Genomic DNA, 13,874 nt, shown 5'->3' on the forward strand with positions numbered 1-13,874 from the left:
CAATGTTAGCTGTATAAACATAGTTTTAACTATAACAGCTCTGCACTGCTCAGTTCATGTTCACTTTCACTTCAAACTGGACTCACACTATAACGTGTCACCTCAGTGACGTTTTTTCACTGCTGGAAACCTCAGCTGGATTTATCATGGGCTCTTAGAGCCACTTTTGACCAGGTTTAGATGATTGATTTAAATAAATTATTTGCCTTTGGCTTAATTCTGGCAGAACATAACAGAATCTGAATCTGAATTGGTAACGTTAATTTAAGTTAGTTGGTTTTCTGGAAAGGACCTAGCTTTTATGCAAAGTCTACACATTTTTTAATAGTGTTGAGTTTGGGGTGTCAGGATGACCATTCCAGAAGCATAATTTTAGTGTTCCTTAACCTTTCCCGAACTAGTTTAGATACGTTTGGGATCACTATCCTGTTGGAACGCCCAACCGTATCAACTTGTCAACCTGTACCACACTAAACAAATTCAATTCAATTCAGTTTTATTTATATAGCGCCAATTCACAACACATGTTGTCTCAAGGCACTTCACAACAGTCAGGTTTATACATTCCAATTAATCCTAACAATTGAACAGTGCAGTCGGAGTTAGCTTTTTATTCAAATTGGATAAAAAGTTTTTCTATCTAAGGAAACCCAGCAGATTGCATCCAGTCAGTGACATGCAGCATTCCTTCCTCCCGGATGAGCATGTAGAGACAGTGGACAGTCACTGGCGTTGACTTTGCAGCAATCCCTCATACTGAGCATGCATGTAGCAACAGTGGAGAGGAAAAACTCCCTTTTAACAGGAAGAAACCTTCAGCAGAACCAGGCTCAGTGTGAGCGGCCATCTGCCACGACTGACTGGGGGTTTGAGAGAACAGAGCAGAGACACAAAAAGAACAAAGAAGCACTGATCCAGAAGTACTTTCTATGGGAAGGAAAAGTAAATGTTAATGGATGTAGCTCCTTTAGTCGTTTCATCTAGAAAGAAAGAACAGATAAACTCTGAGCCAGTTTTCAAGGTTAGAGTCTGAAAGAGAGCACATATAATTAGTTACATGAAAAGCTCAGTCAATCACCATGTCTTGGAGAGAGAAAGGGTTAAACACTAAAAGACAGGGCTATGTGGATCATCGGTAGAGGGTGAGCATTAAGTTGTTGCCAGCAGAAGCTTGGACGATGCCCCTCTCCAGAAAGGTGTCACAGGTAGACACAGAGCCAGGCCAGGTGTAGCTTCTAGGAAGAGAAAAGAGAGAATAAGGTTAAAAGCTGAAATAACAGCAAATAATGCAAAATGGGAGAGTAGTGTGAGAATGTAGCGAAGAGGGTGAAAGTGGTCGTTATGTCCTCCAGCAGCCTAAGCCTATAGCAGCATAACTACACAGATAGTTTCAGTTCAGATTATTTAGTTAAACGGCGCTTATTTACAACAATGTCATCTCAAGGAACCCCACAAAGGGTCCCACTGATGGTCATTGTTATACTAAAAACCACAAGGATTGGGATACCTCTCTCTGTCAGACTGATTATAACCATTGGAAAAGAGAAGGGGTCATACAGGTAGCAGTAATGGAGGGTGTGTTTGCACCTCAACCATAACTAAGGCGGTTTAGGCTAAACCTGACTCCCCCTTACTCCAACCAACAAGGAGGGAGGAAGGCTCCCTCCCTGATAAACTAAGCCACTCTAACTATAAGCTTTATCAAAAAGGAAAGTTTTAAGCCTAGCCTTAAAAGTAGACAGGGTGTCTGCCTCACGGACTAAAACTGGGAGCTGGTTCCACAGGAGAGGAGCCTGATAACTAAAGGATCTGCCTCCCATTCTACTTCTACAGACTCTAGGAACCACCAGTAAACCTGCAGTCTGAGAACGAAGTGCTCTGTTAGGAACATATGGACCAATCAGATCTCTGATGTATGATGGAGGTAGATCATTAGGGGCTTTATATGTGAGGAGGAGAATTTTAAATTCTATTCTGGATTTAACAGGGAGCCAATGAAGGGAAGCTAAATTGGGGGAAATATGATCTCTATTTTTGATTTTCATCAGAACTCTTGCTGCAGCATTTTGAATCAGCTGAAGGCTTTTAACTGCATTTTGTGGACATCCTGATAGTAACGAATTACAATAGTCCAGCCTTGAAGTAACAAATGCATGGACTAGTTTTTCAGCGTCACTCCTCGACAGGATATTTCTAATTTTGGCAATGTTCCAGAGATGAAAGAAGGAAATCCTAGAAACCTGTTTAATATGGGATTTAAATGACATGTCCTGGTCAACAATAACACCAAGGTTTTTTACTTTATTATCAGAGGTAAATTTAATGCCATCCAGGTTAAGTGATTGACTAAGCAGTTTCTTTTTTAAAGACTCCGGTCCAAAGACGACAACTTCTGTCTTGTCTGAATTTAGAAGCAAAAAATGTAACGTCATCCAAGTTTTTATATCTTCAAGACATGCTTGTAGTCTATCTAACTGGTTGGGCTCATCAGGATTTATGGATAAGTAAAGCTGAGTATCATCAGCAGAACAGTGAAAATTTATACCATGCTGCCTAATAATTTTACCTATTGAAAGCATATATATAGTAAAGAGAATTGGCCGAAGTACTGAACCCTGTGGTACTCCACAATTAACCCTGGAGTTTAAAGATGATTAATCTTTTACATGAACAAACTGGAATCTGTCAGACAGATAAGATTTAAACCAGCCTAGCGCTGTTCCCCTGATCCCTACAGCATATTTCAGCCTTCCTGATTTCCTCCTTTTAGATTATTTTTTATTCTATTCAGTTTTGGCCGTGGGCGAGACTATCTTAATACGGTAATGGGTGGGTAGCAGTACAGAAGCTGCAGAGAGGAGTGTTAAACTACGACCCTGCTTCCTGGTCTGAACCCTGGGATCAGACCAGGAAGAAAAAATACAATAAGTTTAAATTTGCACATTCCATTCTTGTTCTTAAAATTAACTGAAGCCGTTTGTTGTATATTTATTCCCCTTTGGGAAAAAGAACAGTTTAAATAAATTAAACCTTTAGATTTTCATGACACCATGAGTGGATGTAAAATGCTGAAACCCTGAGTTTATCAAATAAATGTTAAAACCGGTCAAGTTGCCTTTGACTGTTCTATTTAAACTATTAACTTAAACATCATTCATTTCAGTCTGTGGTTTGAGCTGTGGTCTGTTTTTATTTTGTAAAGCACTTTGAATTGTCCTGTTGCTGAAATGTGCTATACAAATAAACTTGCCTTGCTAAACGTCTGATCACAGCTGCAACCTGCTTGTACTCATTGCTTTCACTGAGTTGGTTTGTTCAGTGACCATGTGCAATAACTGGGGCGTGGCGAAGCAGTACAGCAGACATCCCATATCCAGAGGCCTCCGTCCTCAACGCAGCCGTCCTGGGTTCGAGCCCCAACTCGGAGACCTATGCTGCGTATCTTCCCCCAATTTCTGCCCCACTTCCTGTCTGCCTACTGTGGAAAAATAACAAAAAATAAAGGCCACTGGTGCTGCAAAGGAAGTGCAATAACTGACTCATTGTTGAGCTAAAGCCCTTGTGTCCCTTATAATATCCTTTCCTTGACAAGCCTTAGTAAAAAAATAGGAAAGAATTTAACTTCCCCAGGCATCACCAGTAAAAACCGAAACATCACTATCTGTGTCGTTTAATGTTTCACTAGCAGCTTACTGTTTGAACGGATCACATTCATTTACATCACAATTTAAACTTTTTTTTCTTTGAAGAGTTAGTTGGACTTAAGTTGTAATTAACTCAACAAACTGTAACCACTTGTTTATTCTAGTTAGTTCATCAGAGGTCAGTCTATTTTTATGTTTGTTCTAAATAATCAGATTTAAGTGTTTCTAGTATATTAAATTAGGAACCAACAGAAAAACATTAACCAGCCCTTGGATCCAACACTGAACAAATGACTACGACTACATCTTTAAGGGTTTCTGTTTATATATGTACAATTAAAATCACAGTTTTAACAAAATATAAAATAAATAACATTAACAATACTAAGATAAATGCATTCTAAGTGACCAACCTGTTAAAAGACTCAGACAACTCTCTTTTTATATTTTAATTCCTCTCTCCATGACGCTACACGCACCTACAAACATTTGTTCTCCTCACACTACATTTCCCATGAAGCACTGGGGTTATGCATACCATCTCAAACAATAGTTACATTGTTTTCTTCTCTCTGTATATTTTTCATCAGCTTTTTCATTAAGGTTTTTTTTTGCACCTGGGATTTTTCTCCCACCCCTCTTCCTGAACTGACCAACGACAGATAAGCCCTGTGGCCTCCTGCAGCCAATCAGGAGCAGGCGTCCAAGTGGGCATCAGACAGTGGCGTGGTCAAAGGTGAGAGGTTACAGAGGTCAGCAGCAGCAGTGCCCAGGTAGGCCACCCTGGTGTGAGTGTGTGTGTGGACGTGTGTGTAAATATTTGAATTTCTATACTTACTGGGACTGTTTTGAACTGTACATTTTTATTTTGGGGGGATTTTTAGATAAAAGTGCAAAACATTTAAACATTCTTGTTATTTATTGGCCAATTAAGTCCACGGAGGCTTCATGACCGTATCTGTGACTTTATCAGCTTTTAGTCTAAATGAGTTAGAAATATGAGAGGATGTTGGTAGAAATGCAGAATCCTGCTTCCCTGGAAATAAATGTATAAAAACAGCAAAGTGAAGGTGGCTGCAGACAGGGACCTAAAGGTTATCCCTGCTGGGCCTATCGGCTGAACATCAGTGAATAAGTGATCCCACTGCAGTGGGAAAAGCAAAGCTATGACACTGTACATTCTATGATTTAAAGATTTGGAATTATGGTTTAAATTATTTATGGTGTGAAAAAAATGTACACAGTGTAATGCAGGTAATAGATTGTAACTAATAATAAAAGATATCTAAGATTATTTAACTAATGATTATTATGCTTCATTTCATTTGCTTCAGAGGTCCAAATTTAGATCTGGGGATTCTTTCAGCAGGTCAGAATCCAGTGGAATTTATGTTGTTAGGCTCTGTCAGAATAATTAATATTAGCCATTTAAGCTCATATTGCATTTTCTGCATGTTTAGGCATCCAAACACTGTAGCAAAGCTCTCTCTCTTCTGGTGGTTTGTTTCTTTTAATAAGAAACAAACCACCAGAGGTGGACAGGTGAATTTCTGCAGGTATTACTAGGTGTAATCATTTTTAGACTGTCCCAAATTTGCCTCAAACTACCTCCAGTCCTAATAGAGCTATAGTGGTGTATGTATCCCACTAATGTCTGTTGATGCTTATTCCAAACATACTAAGGATCGTACTGGAAGCACTGTGCTAAAAAATTCAGGCAGTAAGAAGTTATTACCAGTGGCCACAATATTGAATTGTGAGGTCATGGGAAAAAACAGACTTTCCATGTAGTTTTCTTAGGATTTCTGAAACTAGGAAATTCTAGCTTATGAGAACAAAGGGAACACAATGTAAAGAATTTTGTTGCTATAATGCTAAAAAAATAAATAAATAAAGCATCAATTTTGTTTTATACCATTAACCTGGCAGGGACTGCTGACAGATTTAGCTTCCGTCTAATTTGTTCACATTAACATGATGGACCGAAAAGCTGAAAACCTTTTTAGATATTTGAACATTTGACTTTTTTATTAGGCGTGGAACGAGGTCTTGCGATATTTAAATGTGACTTTTTGTCTTGTCACAACTTTGTCACTTTGTCAGGTGAATAAGAACTGAAAAGCAAAACTTGCCAAAGTGTAGATAATCAGTAGACAAGACGATGCTGAAGTTCGAATCCGATCTGGCAATTCCGAGCCCATGCGAAGGTAAAGGGCTATTTCACTGTTTTTAAGGAAACAGGGCTTCATTTGTGCATCTGTAGCTCAGAATCTAAAATACTGGTGACTTCCAGATTGGCCCACAATCAATAAAAAACTGTTTGGGATCTGGGAACGTTACCTCTATTTTAGAAACCAAAAAAAGTTACTTCAATAACTCCCACTTGAAAACTAGACGTTTTGGTCTTGTGAGAAATATGAGTCAGCGGTCATCTGGTGCCTTTACTTCCATTTGAACTTGAACACACTCACAGCTAAAGTAGGAAAACCTGAGTTGAGAGACTGACTGTAGCTGTGAGGAAAACAGGAATCAGGAAGAAAAGCAGGATAAGGTAGAAATGTTACAATATTCTCGCCGTTAACTCTTTGGTTCGTTTCATCAAGTCTTACTGATAATTACACACCTTATGACTGATTACTTAACAATCCCTGTAAGTAGAGTGACTCAAATATCGTCAGTGTGTGCCTGTTTGGACTCCAGTGTTTTTATTGCGGTGATGTCTGTCTGTATGTTGGGTGGAGATCAGTACAGTCTCAGAGGAACTCTCCTCTACTTGAACAAAATAATAATATCCAGGTAAGGGACTCAGTAGGAGAAATAAAAAAAAAAAAAACTAAATAAAATATAATATAATAAAATTGTTTCATATAGTTTTCTCTTAAAAAATAGACTTGTAGTCTTTTTGTAAATCAGTAGTTGGAAGGAATGTCAGCCTTCCTTCATCTGTTCGTTTATGACAGGAGGGAAACAATCGATCCAGAAAACAATTAAATGTTTTTTTAGCAGGAGATGGAGGGAGCACCCTGTGTTTTTCCAGTTGAACGGAGGAAAAACGGCAGAAAGAAGGGGAATGATACAGCATCCGTCTTTTTCCTTTGACCTTTGCATTCTTCCTCAGAAAGAGGCCACTGATAGATGGAAAAATAAGGTTGAAAGTCTGGGAGGTCCCCCTCTGATTGGCTCCTTAAGGTGACTGGAGTGTAACAAATAGGCAGGGCGACGTCGGTGAAAATCCACTAAAAGTTCATGGCACAGATTAATGTTTCTCCTCTTGAAATGCATCAGGCTCCCACAAAGTAGTCAAGTACATCTCCACATAACAGTAGATCCTTACTCATAAATACTTAAATATCCAGGAACGTTTCCTTCTCCGGTTGTTTACTGGTTAGGTGAGAAAGGTGAAGAAGAGGAAAAGACAGAAAGAGGAAGAAGGAGAACAAAATCTGTCTTTAGGGATGAGCTTGACCTGTAAACACGAGGAAGAGTAATTTAACTGCATTTAGCAAAAATCAAGTCTTGATCATTTCAGAGTATTTATGGCCATACATGTTAATGGTTCTATATTTTTCTTCAATTTGATGTGCAGAACACTTCTTTTATTCTAATTATTTCTGGCATGAAGAAAAACTGAACAAAGAAAAACAGAACACAAAGTATAAAATGACTTCAAGCTGACTGTGTAGAAGAGAAGAAAATCTCCGCATGAATTAGAAGAATAAATGATTCAAGGAAAAGGAGAAATGAACTGAGGCAGGAGTGTGCGACAGAGGAGGTGAAATGCTCCTGTCCGAAGAATACGAGGCAGCGTGGAGGCAGACGGGGACTAGGATTCCGAGGAGGTGCGGGACCCGCCCTGAACGAGGGTCCTATAGATATTGGAGGAGAGGAATCGTGGGTAGGAGTCCCTGTGCATCAGCGTGTAGATCTGCAGCTGGGCGTCTTCAAAGGTGTGAGGCGTGGGGTCCTGCATCTTCTTGTTTATCACCTCTCGAACCCGGGCATCCAGACTAACCTGGAAGGAAATCAGTTTAATTTAGCCCAGATAGAAGAAAAAAAACCCAATAATTGTGTAATTTTATCATGGAAACATCGTATAAAAGAAACATTTGTTTCTAAACAATTATTTACAGTATTCAGGAAAAATCTCTGAAGATTTCTGTTTCAGAATTTTCTCAGTAAAAGGCAAGCAGGATGGTTTACCTCCACTTTTCATTTTCTGATTGGTCCACAGGTGATACGGTTACCTGCATGTATCTACTGTCTGGTTTTCAGCTCACAGGAAAGAAACAAACCAGCTTTGTGATGCTGGAAGCTCAGAGCCCGTGGTGAAGTTGCTTTGTTTCAACACAGAACAGCCAGAACCTCTGTCTTTTGGATTTAAGGAACAGAGGCTGCTTCTCTTGTTTTCCACAAAGCCACAACCTTCTTTAGAAATTATGAGAAAGTAACATCTTTTGGAATGTGCTAAAATCTGAAATGCAGAAATGGGTTTATGGCCATCTGGAGGAAAATTTTAAGAGAGAATGTCTGGCCATAGGTTTGTGACCTCAAGCCCAACCACACTTGGGGTATAGAGCAAGACAATGATCTAAAAGCACACCCGCAAGTTCTCTTAATGGCCCATGAAAAAAAAAAACTAAATGAAGGGTTTAGACTGGCCTAGTTAAAGTCTGGACTTAAATCCCATGAAGTTGTTGCAGTATGACCTTAAGCAGCCTATTCATGCTTGAAAACCCTCCAATCTAGACCAGAATTCCTCCACAGTGATGTAGAAGACTGTCATCCCAAATGGCCTATGGCAGTTAATGGCGCCAAAGGTGGCGCAACCAGTCGTTAGGATTAGGAGGCGGTTATTTAATAACATAGAGACAGGGTGATTTAGAAGCTTTTTCGCTTAATAAATGAAATCATTGTTTGAAATCTGCTACTTGCATTTACTCACACAACCTTTGTCAAATGTTAAAGTTTGTTTTTCTGAAACATTAAATTTGGCAACACAGTAAAAATAGAGGAAATCTGTAAGTGAGTAAATCCATTTTCACATCACTGCGCATGAATCTGATTTTATCCAATAACAGCTGGTCCTATAGGTTTAGGTCTGACATTTTGTACTCACTCAGATGTTTCAACATTAATCAGCTCTCAGAGGCAAAAGTACAGTGAGAAGCCCTAGAATACACACACACACACACACATAGAAGCCCTACAGGCAACAGCAGATATTTATAGAAAGACAAGCTTTCTCTTATGCTTTCCCTCCGCCTTTATTTAGGGAAGACACACACACACACACACACACACACACACACACACACACACACACAAAGCCACAAATAGAAGAGAGATAGGCACCGTACCAAGTTCAGATGTGCAGACAGACAGCCTGGCATGCATCCTCTGTGTCAAACTCGCATGGTTGGATATCTCTCTGTTTTAGTGTGTGTTGGTATGAGTGTGTCTATAAAAAGGCTTTAGTGCCAGAAGGTGATGAGAGCAATTTATAGCTTCCTGTAAACACACTGTACAAACACATGCGGTGGCATACATGTACACACCAACATGTCAACAGATTCTGACAAGCTAGTGATGGAACCTGACAAGAGAAGCCTTGAGCTCCCAACCACTGTTAAACGCACACACACACACAGACACAGACACAGACACACACACACACATACACAGTGAAAGAAATAGACAACAGTAACACACCTGAAACTATTCGCACCATCTGGGAGTTTTTCAGGATTTTCGACGCAAATTTACCTCTTTTGGTGATAATATAGAAATATAGTCTTCATAGATGGACCGAGCTTTTTCTTCAATGGCACTCTTGTTGATTTCTTGTTTGAGATCTTCACAGGCCAGCCAGAACAACATGTTCTCCTCGCTGTACTCGGTTCGCAGGAACTCCCGGAAAACATTTCGACCTGCGGGGTTCCTCATCAGCTTGTCAAACGACTGAGACCACATCTGGATCTCCTCCACCAAGGGTTTAGGGCTGTGGGATGAAGAGTGGAAATTTTGGTTTAAATTGATTTTTTAATGAAAAGTAAAGGTTTTGGTGCCACAGGGAATCTTTGTAAAATGTAATGAGATCATAGAGTTAAAGAGAGTTAAAAGAAAAAAAAACTCATCTCACAAGCCGATACACTTTTGACATACTCAACAATACCTTCTCCCAGTATAATTATATTCTCAAGCCAGTTTGATTTACACACATTTACAGTAAGATTATTGAGATTTTGGATCTAGCTTTGCTCTGCAATCTGATGGAGACCAAACAATAAAATCAGATAACTTCTCAAGGTCAAAATGTCGAATTGTTAGATAGAAAATCTAATCTGATAGCTAAGAAGAAATGCCCTTAATAAAATGTTACCTATTGATGAAGCAGATTCAGGACAGTTATTCTGTTTCGAGATGACCTCTAATATTTTTCACTATTAGACTTATTTTATTATGATTATTTCATTATCTAACTATATAGAAGCTGTACAACAGTTGTTTGTTTGTTGTCTTGCTTGTCTTTTAATATTCTTTGCAGGGTTTATATCGTTGAATTTAAAGCAATAACTTAGGTTTCAACTGTTCTATGTTTTGGGGTCAGAAGCTAAAAGATTTGAGAACCACTGATTTGAACCGTTTATTGCAGCTCAGCGCAAGTCTTCACTAACATTTAAAGGTATATTAGTCAGCATCAACGTCTCAAAGGCTTACTGAAAGCAGTAATAAAAGAACTCATGTGTTTGCAACAGTTGCAGAAACTCAGGGATTTTTCAACTTCTTCTAAAATTCAGAAGTTCTTTATTTTCTTGCTTCAGAAGAGTGAAAATTCCTGCTGAAACATTTCCACTATGTCACGCAAAAAAGAAAAAAATTGAACCAAATGAGTAGTTTTAAGTAATGCACTCTCACCAAGTTTCAAGTTTGGTTTCCATCTTGGTGTCCTGGGATATTCTCTTCCTCCTTCTCCTCTTCCGTCTCTCCTCTTCATTCCTGACGGTGAGACTGACATGATAAAACGGCTTTCAGGCAGGAAACACACACACACACACACACACACACACACTTACACAACACTCAACCACAGCTTACGACGAAGTAATTGCTGTTAGAGCTATAAAAAATGCACAGTCACATACAATGAGGCTATTATCCCACCTAATGACAACACCAGCCACAGTTATGTTAACAGCAGTGGGAAGCAGTAGTTCCAAGTGTCTGTGTGTAACAGAGTGAGCTATAAATAACTGCTGCACCTTTGGGGACTACTGAAACATAATAACTGCATGGCCACTGCTGTTGATCTGATTTTTATTGAGTATTTGTCTTCATAATTAAGTGTGATTTTAAAACGTATAGTTATTCTACTAGAGAAGATCATGTGAAAGAACCTATTATAGCAAAGAAACCTCCAGAAACTGACTTTGATGCATGTTGGATTTCAATGATCACATCGGTGAGATTTGCCCTAGACAAGGAAACCCAAACCGTTGAAGTTGCTATTTGCTTTGCTATTAGGAGCTTATTCTTACCAGGATTTATATGGTACCGAAACCCAGAACCAAAGCGAACAAACTTAAGCCTCTTTCATAAAACATGTCTATCATGTCCCTCCGTGGACTGGCTGTGGGACAACTGGAGGTGTCGTCCGGCTTTGAGGTGAGCACTACGCATAAAATCTGCATCAGATGTCTCCTTATAGTATTCTTTTCAAAACAATACCTGAAATTTAAATAAAATATCTTACGTGAGGTTGCACAAACCATACGTCATCACTACATCGGTCCCTTTATCCGCGAAGCCGACTCGCCCTGAAACAAGTGAGCCGATGTGGGCCTGTGACTCCCTTGCTTTGCAAGTCGGGTGTAACCGAGGCAGGTGACTTCTAACCCACTCGCTGAAACAGTGATTTCACAAAACACGGCAAGGAAGCACTTTAATCCCACCTTGAAGGGTTTTGTGAAAGGGGCTTTAGAAACCTCTAACAAAGTAAACAAAATACAATGGAGTGGATCAAAAGTTAAGCCTATCAATGGGCTGATGTACGCTTCAAAACCTTCGCTATCCAATCAAGAGTGTGGTTTCCCAACCTCTGCTGGTTCCATGCATGGCTCAGAGACAACAAGACAGAGTAGTAGGGAAATGTGAGCTAAGTTCATCGTGTGTTTTTACATCAGCTCAGTGTGCTGTGTGCTAGTGTGAGCTCATCGTTTCTGGGTGTGTTAACAGTGAGCTCAGTTTGCTGTATGAGCCAATGGCTCAGCATCCCATTAATTATCATTTCATACTCAAAGTTCAAAGGTCATTGAGTGTATTTTGTGTCCAAATTGGGTTAGCATGGTAAATCAAAAGCTATATGAATTTTGTTATAGAAGACCCACCTCCCAGAAGGGAGTAGGGTGGAGTTGAATGTTTCACTCTATCATCTAAAACTACTTCTTGTACTCAATGCATTAATTTTACTAGGTGCTACGAAAGGATATTGTGAAAAAATTGTGAAATGTCTCTTTTATGGATGCAAATTAACTTACTTCCTGGACTCAAATTAGTTGTTTTTGCCCGATTAGGATCTAGCTACATGTGGACAGTGATGGCAAAGGCAGAGAGAACAAAAATCAAAGAGCAAACCAGCAACTAGAGCCTCATCAAGACAACGGCGCTATTACAGCTAATGTGCAGCTTCTACAAACCACACCGCTCAACCATTTTAGTCAACTTGACTTCCTTTCAGTAAGTTTCTGATGCCAAGATGAAGGTCAGATAAAATCCACTCAAGAAGGGTTCAGGAAGCGGTCTCTTTTTCTTGACAACCGTTAGACATGTTGCAATCCAGCAAAGCCACATCTCGTACAAACAACTTAAGCTTCAAGAGCTTTTCGTGTACAAAACCAAGTGCAAACTGGTTTGGGTGGGCAAAGCTGATCTACAAACCAGGTGCAAATTGAATTCCATGTGCAACATGAGCCGAACAGCGGGCGCAGTTTTTTTTTTTTCCGCGTGTTTCCCTTCATTAATATGCAAAACATACGTTGATCACCACAATGTGCAAATTTCTGGGAGGAGGATATGCAAATGTAACCTGTTCCCACCCACAACACAATTTCTCAAATATGGGATTGATTGCAGCGTTGCTTCTGCGTCTATAGTTACCACGTTTGAAAGTCAGGTGCAAACTGGCACGCAAAAATGTTGTTCTGTGTTACTTAACAAACAAGCCAGAACATTAACAGGTACCAGAGACCAGAAAACCGTTACGGAACCAAAGGGACATAGAAGGAAAATCAAATAAAAAACAAAAACTGTCCTGTGTGGAAGACAGATTATTATCATTTTTTCTCCCTCGATGTTCTGTTATGGCTCTGTATGAAGCACATTCATGTTGTATGTTTTCTTTTTTTATGACTGCTCTGCTCTCCAACACACTCCATGGTGACAGCCAGTAGCACACACAATTTCTTCATTGAGATGAGGCTGTCTGCACCTTCTCTGCACCTGTTTACCACTGCGCATGCAATCTTTGCAGATTGCCCCCAACATGCCCACATATTGCACGTGCATTTTTGATTTGCAAGCAATTTAGCGCTCCTTATTTGGAATCGTTGAAGATCAGGTCCTAAGAGTGGTAACCTCTCTACACAGTGAAAATATAATAAAGACTCTGTAGGGAATTGATGTTGAAGAAAAATAAATATACACATACACTGTGCAAAACTTGCAAGGTTGTTTGTTTTACTTTGGAGGCCAGTTAGGGAGCTTTATCTATCATAACATCCAACAAACGTTGTGCTGAACTGGTCAGTGTTTAATGTAGACAAGTTAAGTTTATCTTTATTATTTGACTCGCATGAAGTCAGTAAGCGTATAAATAGACTGGAAACAACAGTACGTCACTACCATAAAACAAAAATAAAATGTCTGGGTTTTCCTCCTGGACCTGGTACCTCTGTGACCTGGTCTCGGATAAGCGAAAGAGGATGGGTGGATGGAAAAGGCAGAAGGCACTGCAAGCTGAGTTTGATTTTGCTGTACATGGAAAGGGAATAATTACTTGATGAACTTAAAGATCTCGATGGCACCAGATCATTCAACGCTTTAGGATAAAAATATAATAAATTACAATAAATTCTTTGTTGAAGGCAGTGAGGAGAACTTGCAGGTGACTAATTGTTTCAGCAAAGGGATGCACCAATAGCTCATCTGAAAACCAGCACTGGCTTTTTACAATTT

The 13,874-nt window shown here is 39.5% G+C and overlaps 1 protein-coding gene across 6 annotated transcripts in view; it reads right to left on the reverse strand.

Moving 5' to 3' along the window:
• Positions 1-3,951: 3,951 nt before the first annotated feature.
• The window catches only part of rgs19 (regulator of G protein signaling 19), a 38,101-nt gene continuing 28,178 nt past the window's right edge, over positions 3,952-13,874 (reverse strand). For 5 of the 6 annotated variants that reach the window (XM_047361792.1, XM_047361807.1, XM_047361803.1 and 2 more), the window contains 3 exons: positions 10,560-10,652; positions 9,408-9,642; positions 3,952-7,656 (listed from right to left, as the gene is read on the reverse strand). In XM_047361792.1, coding sequence (XP_047217748.1) covers positions 7,468-7,656; positions 9,408-9,642; positions 10,560-10,652 — 517 coding nt within the window. In that variant the 3' untranslated portion in view covers positions 3,952-7,467. The remainder of the gene's footprint in view (positions 7,657-9,407; positions 9,643-10,559; positions 10,653-13,874) is intronic. The other variant, XM_047361799.1, reaches the window with a different exon arrangement.

This window comes from Girardinichthys multiradiatus, chromosome 1 (genome assembly GCF_021462225.1).
Source record: "Girardinichthys multiradiatus isolate DD_20200921_A chromosome 1, DD_fGirMul_XY1, whole genome shotgun sequence".
NCBI lineage: Eukaryota > Metazoa > Chordata > Actinopteri > Cyprinodontiformes > Goodeidae > Girardinichthys > Girardinichthys multiradiatus.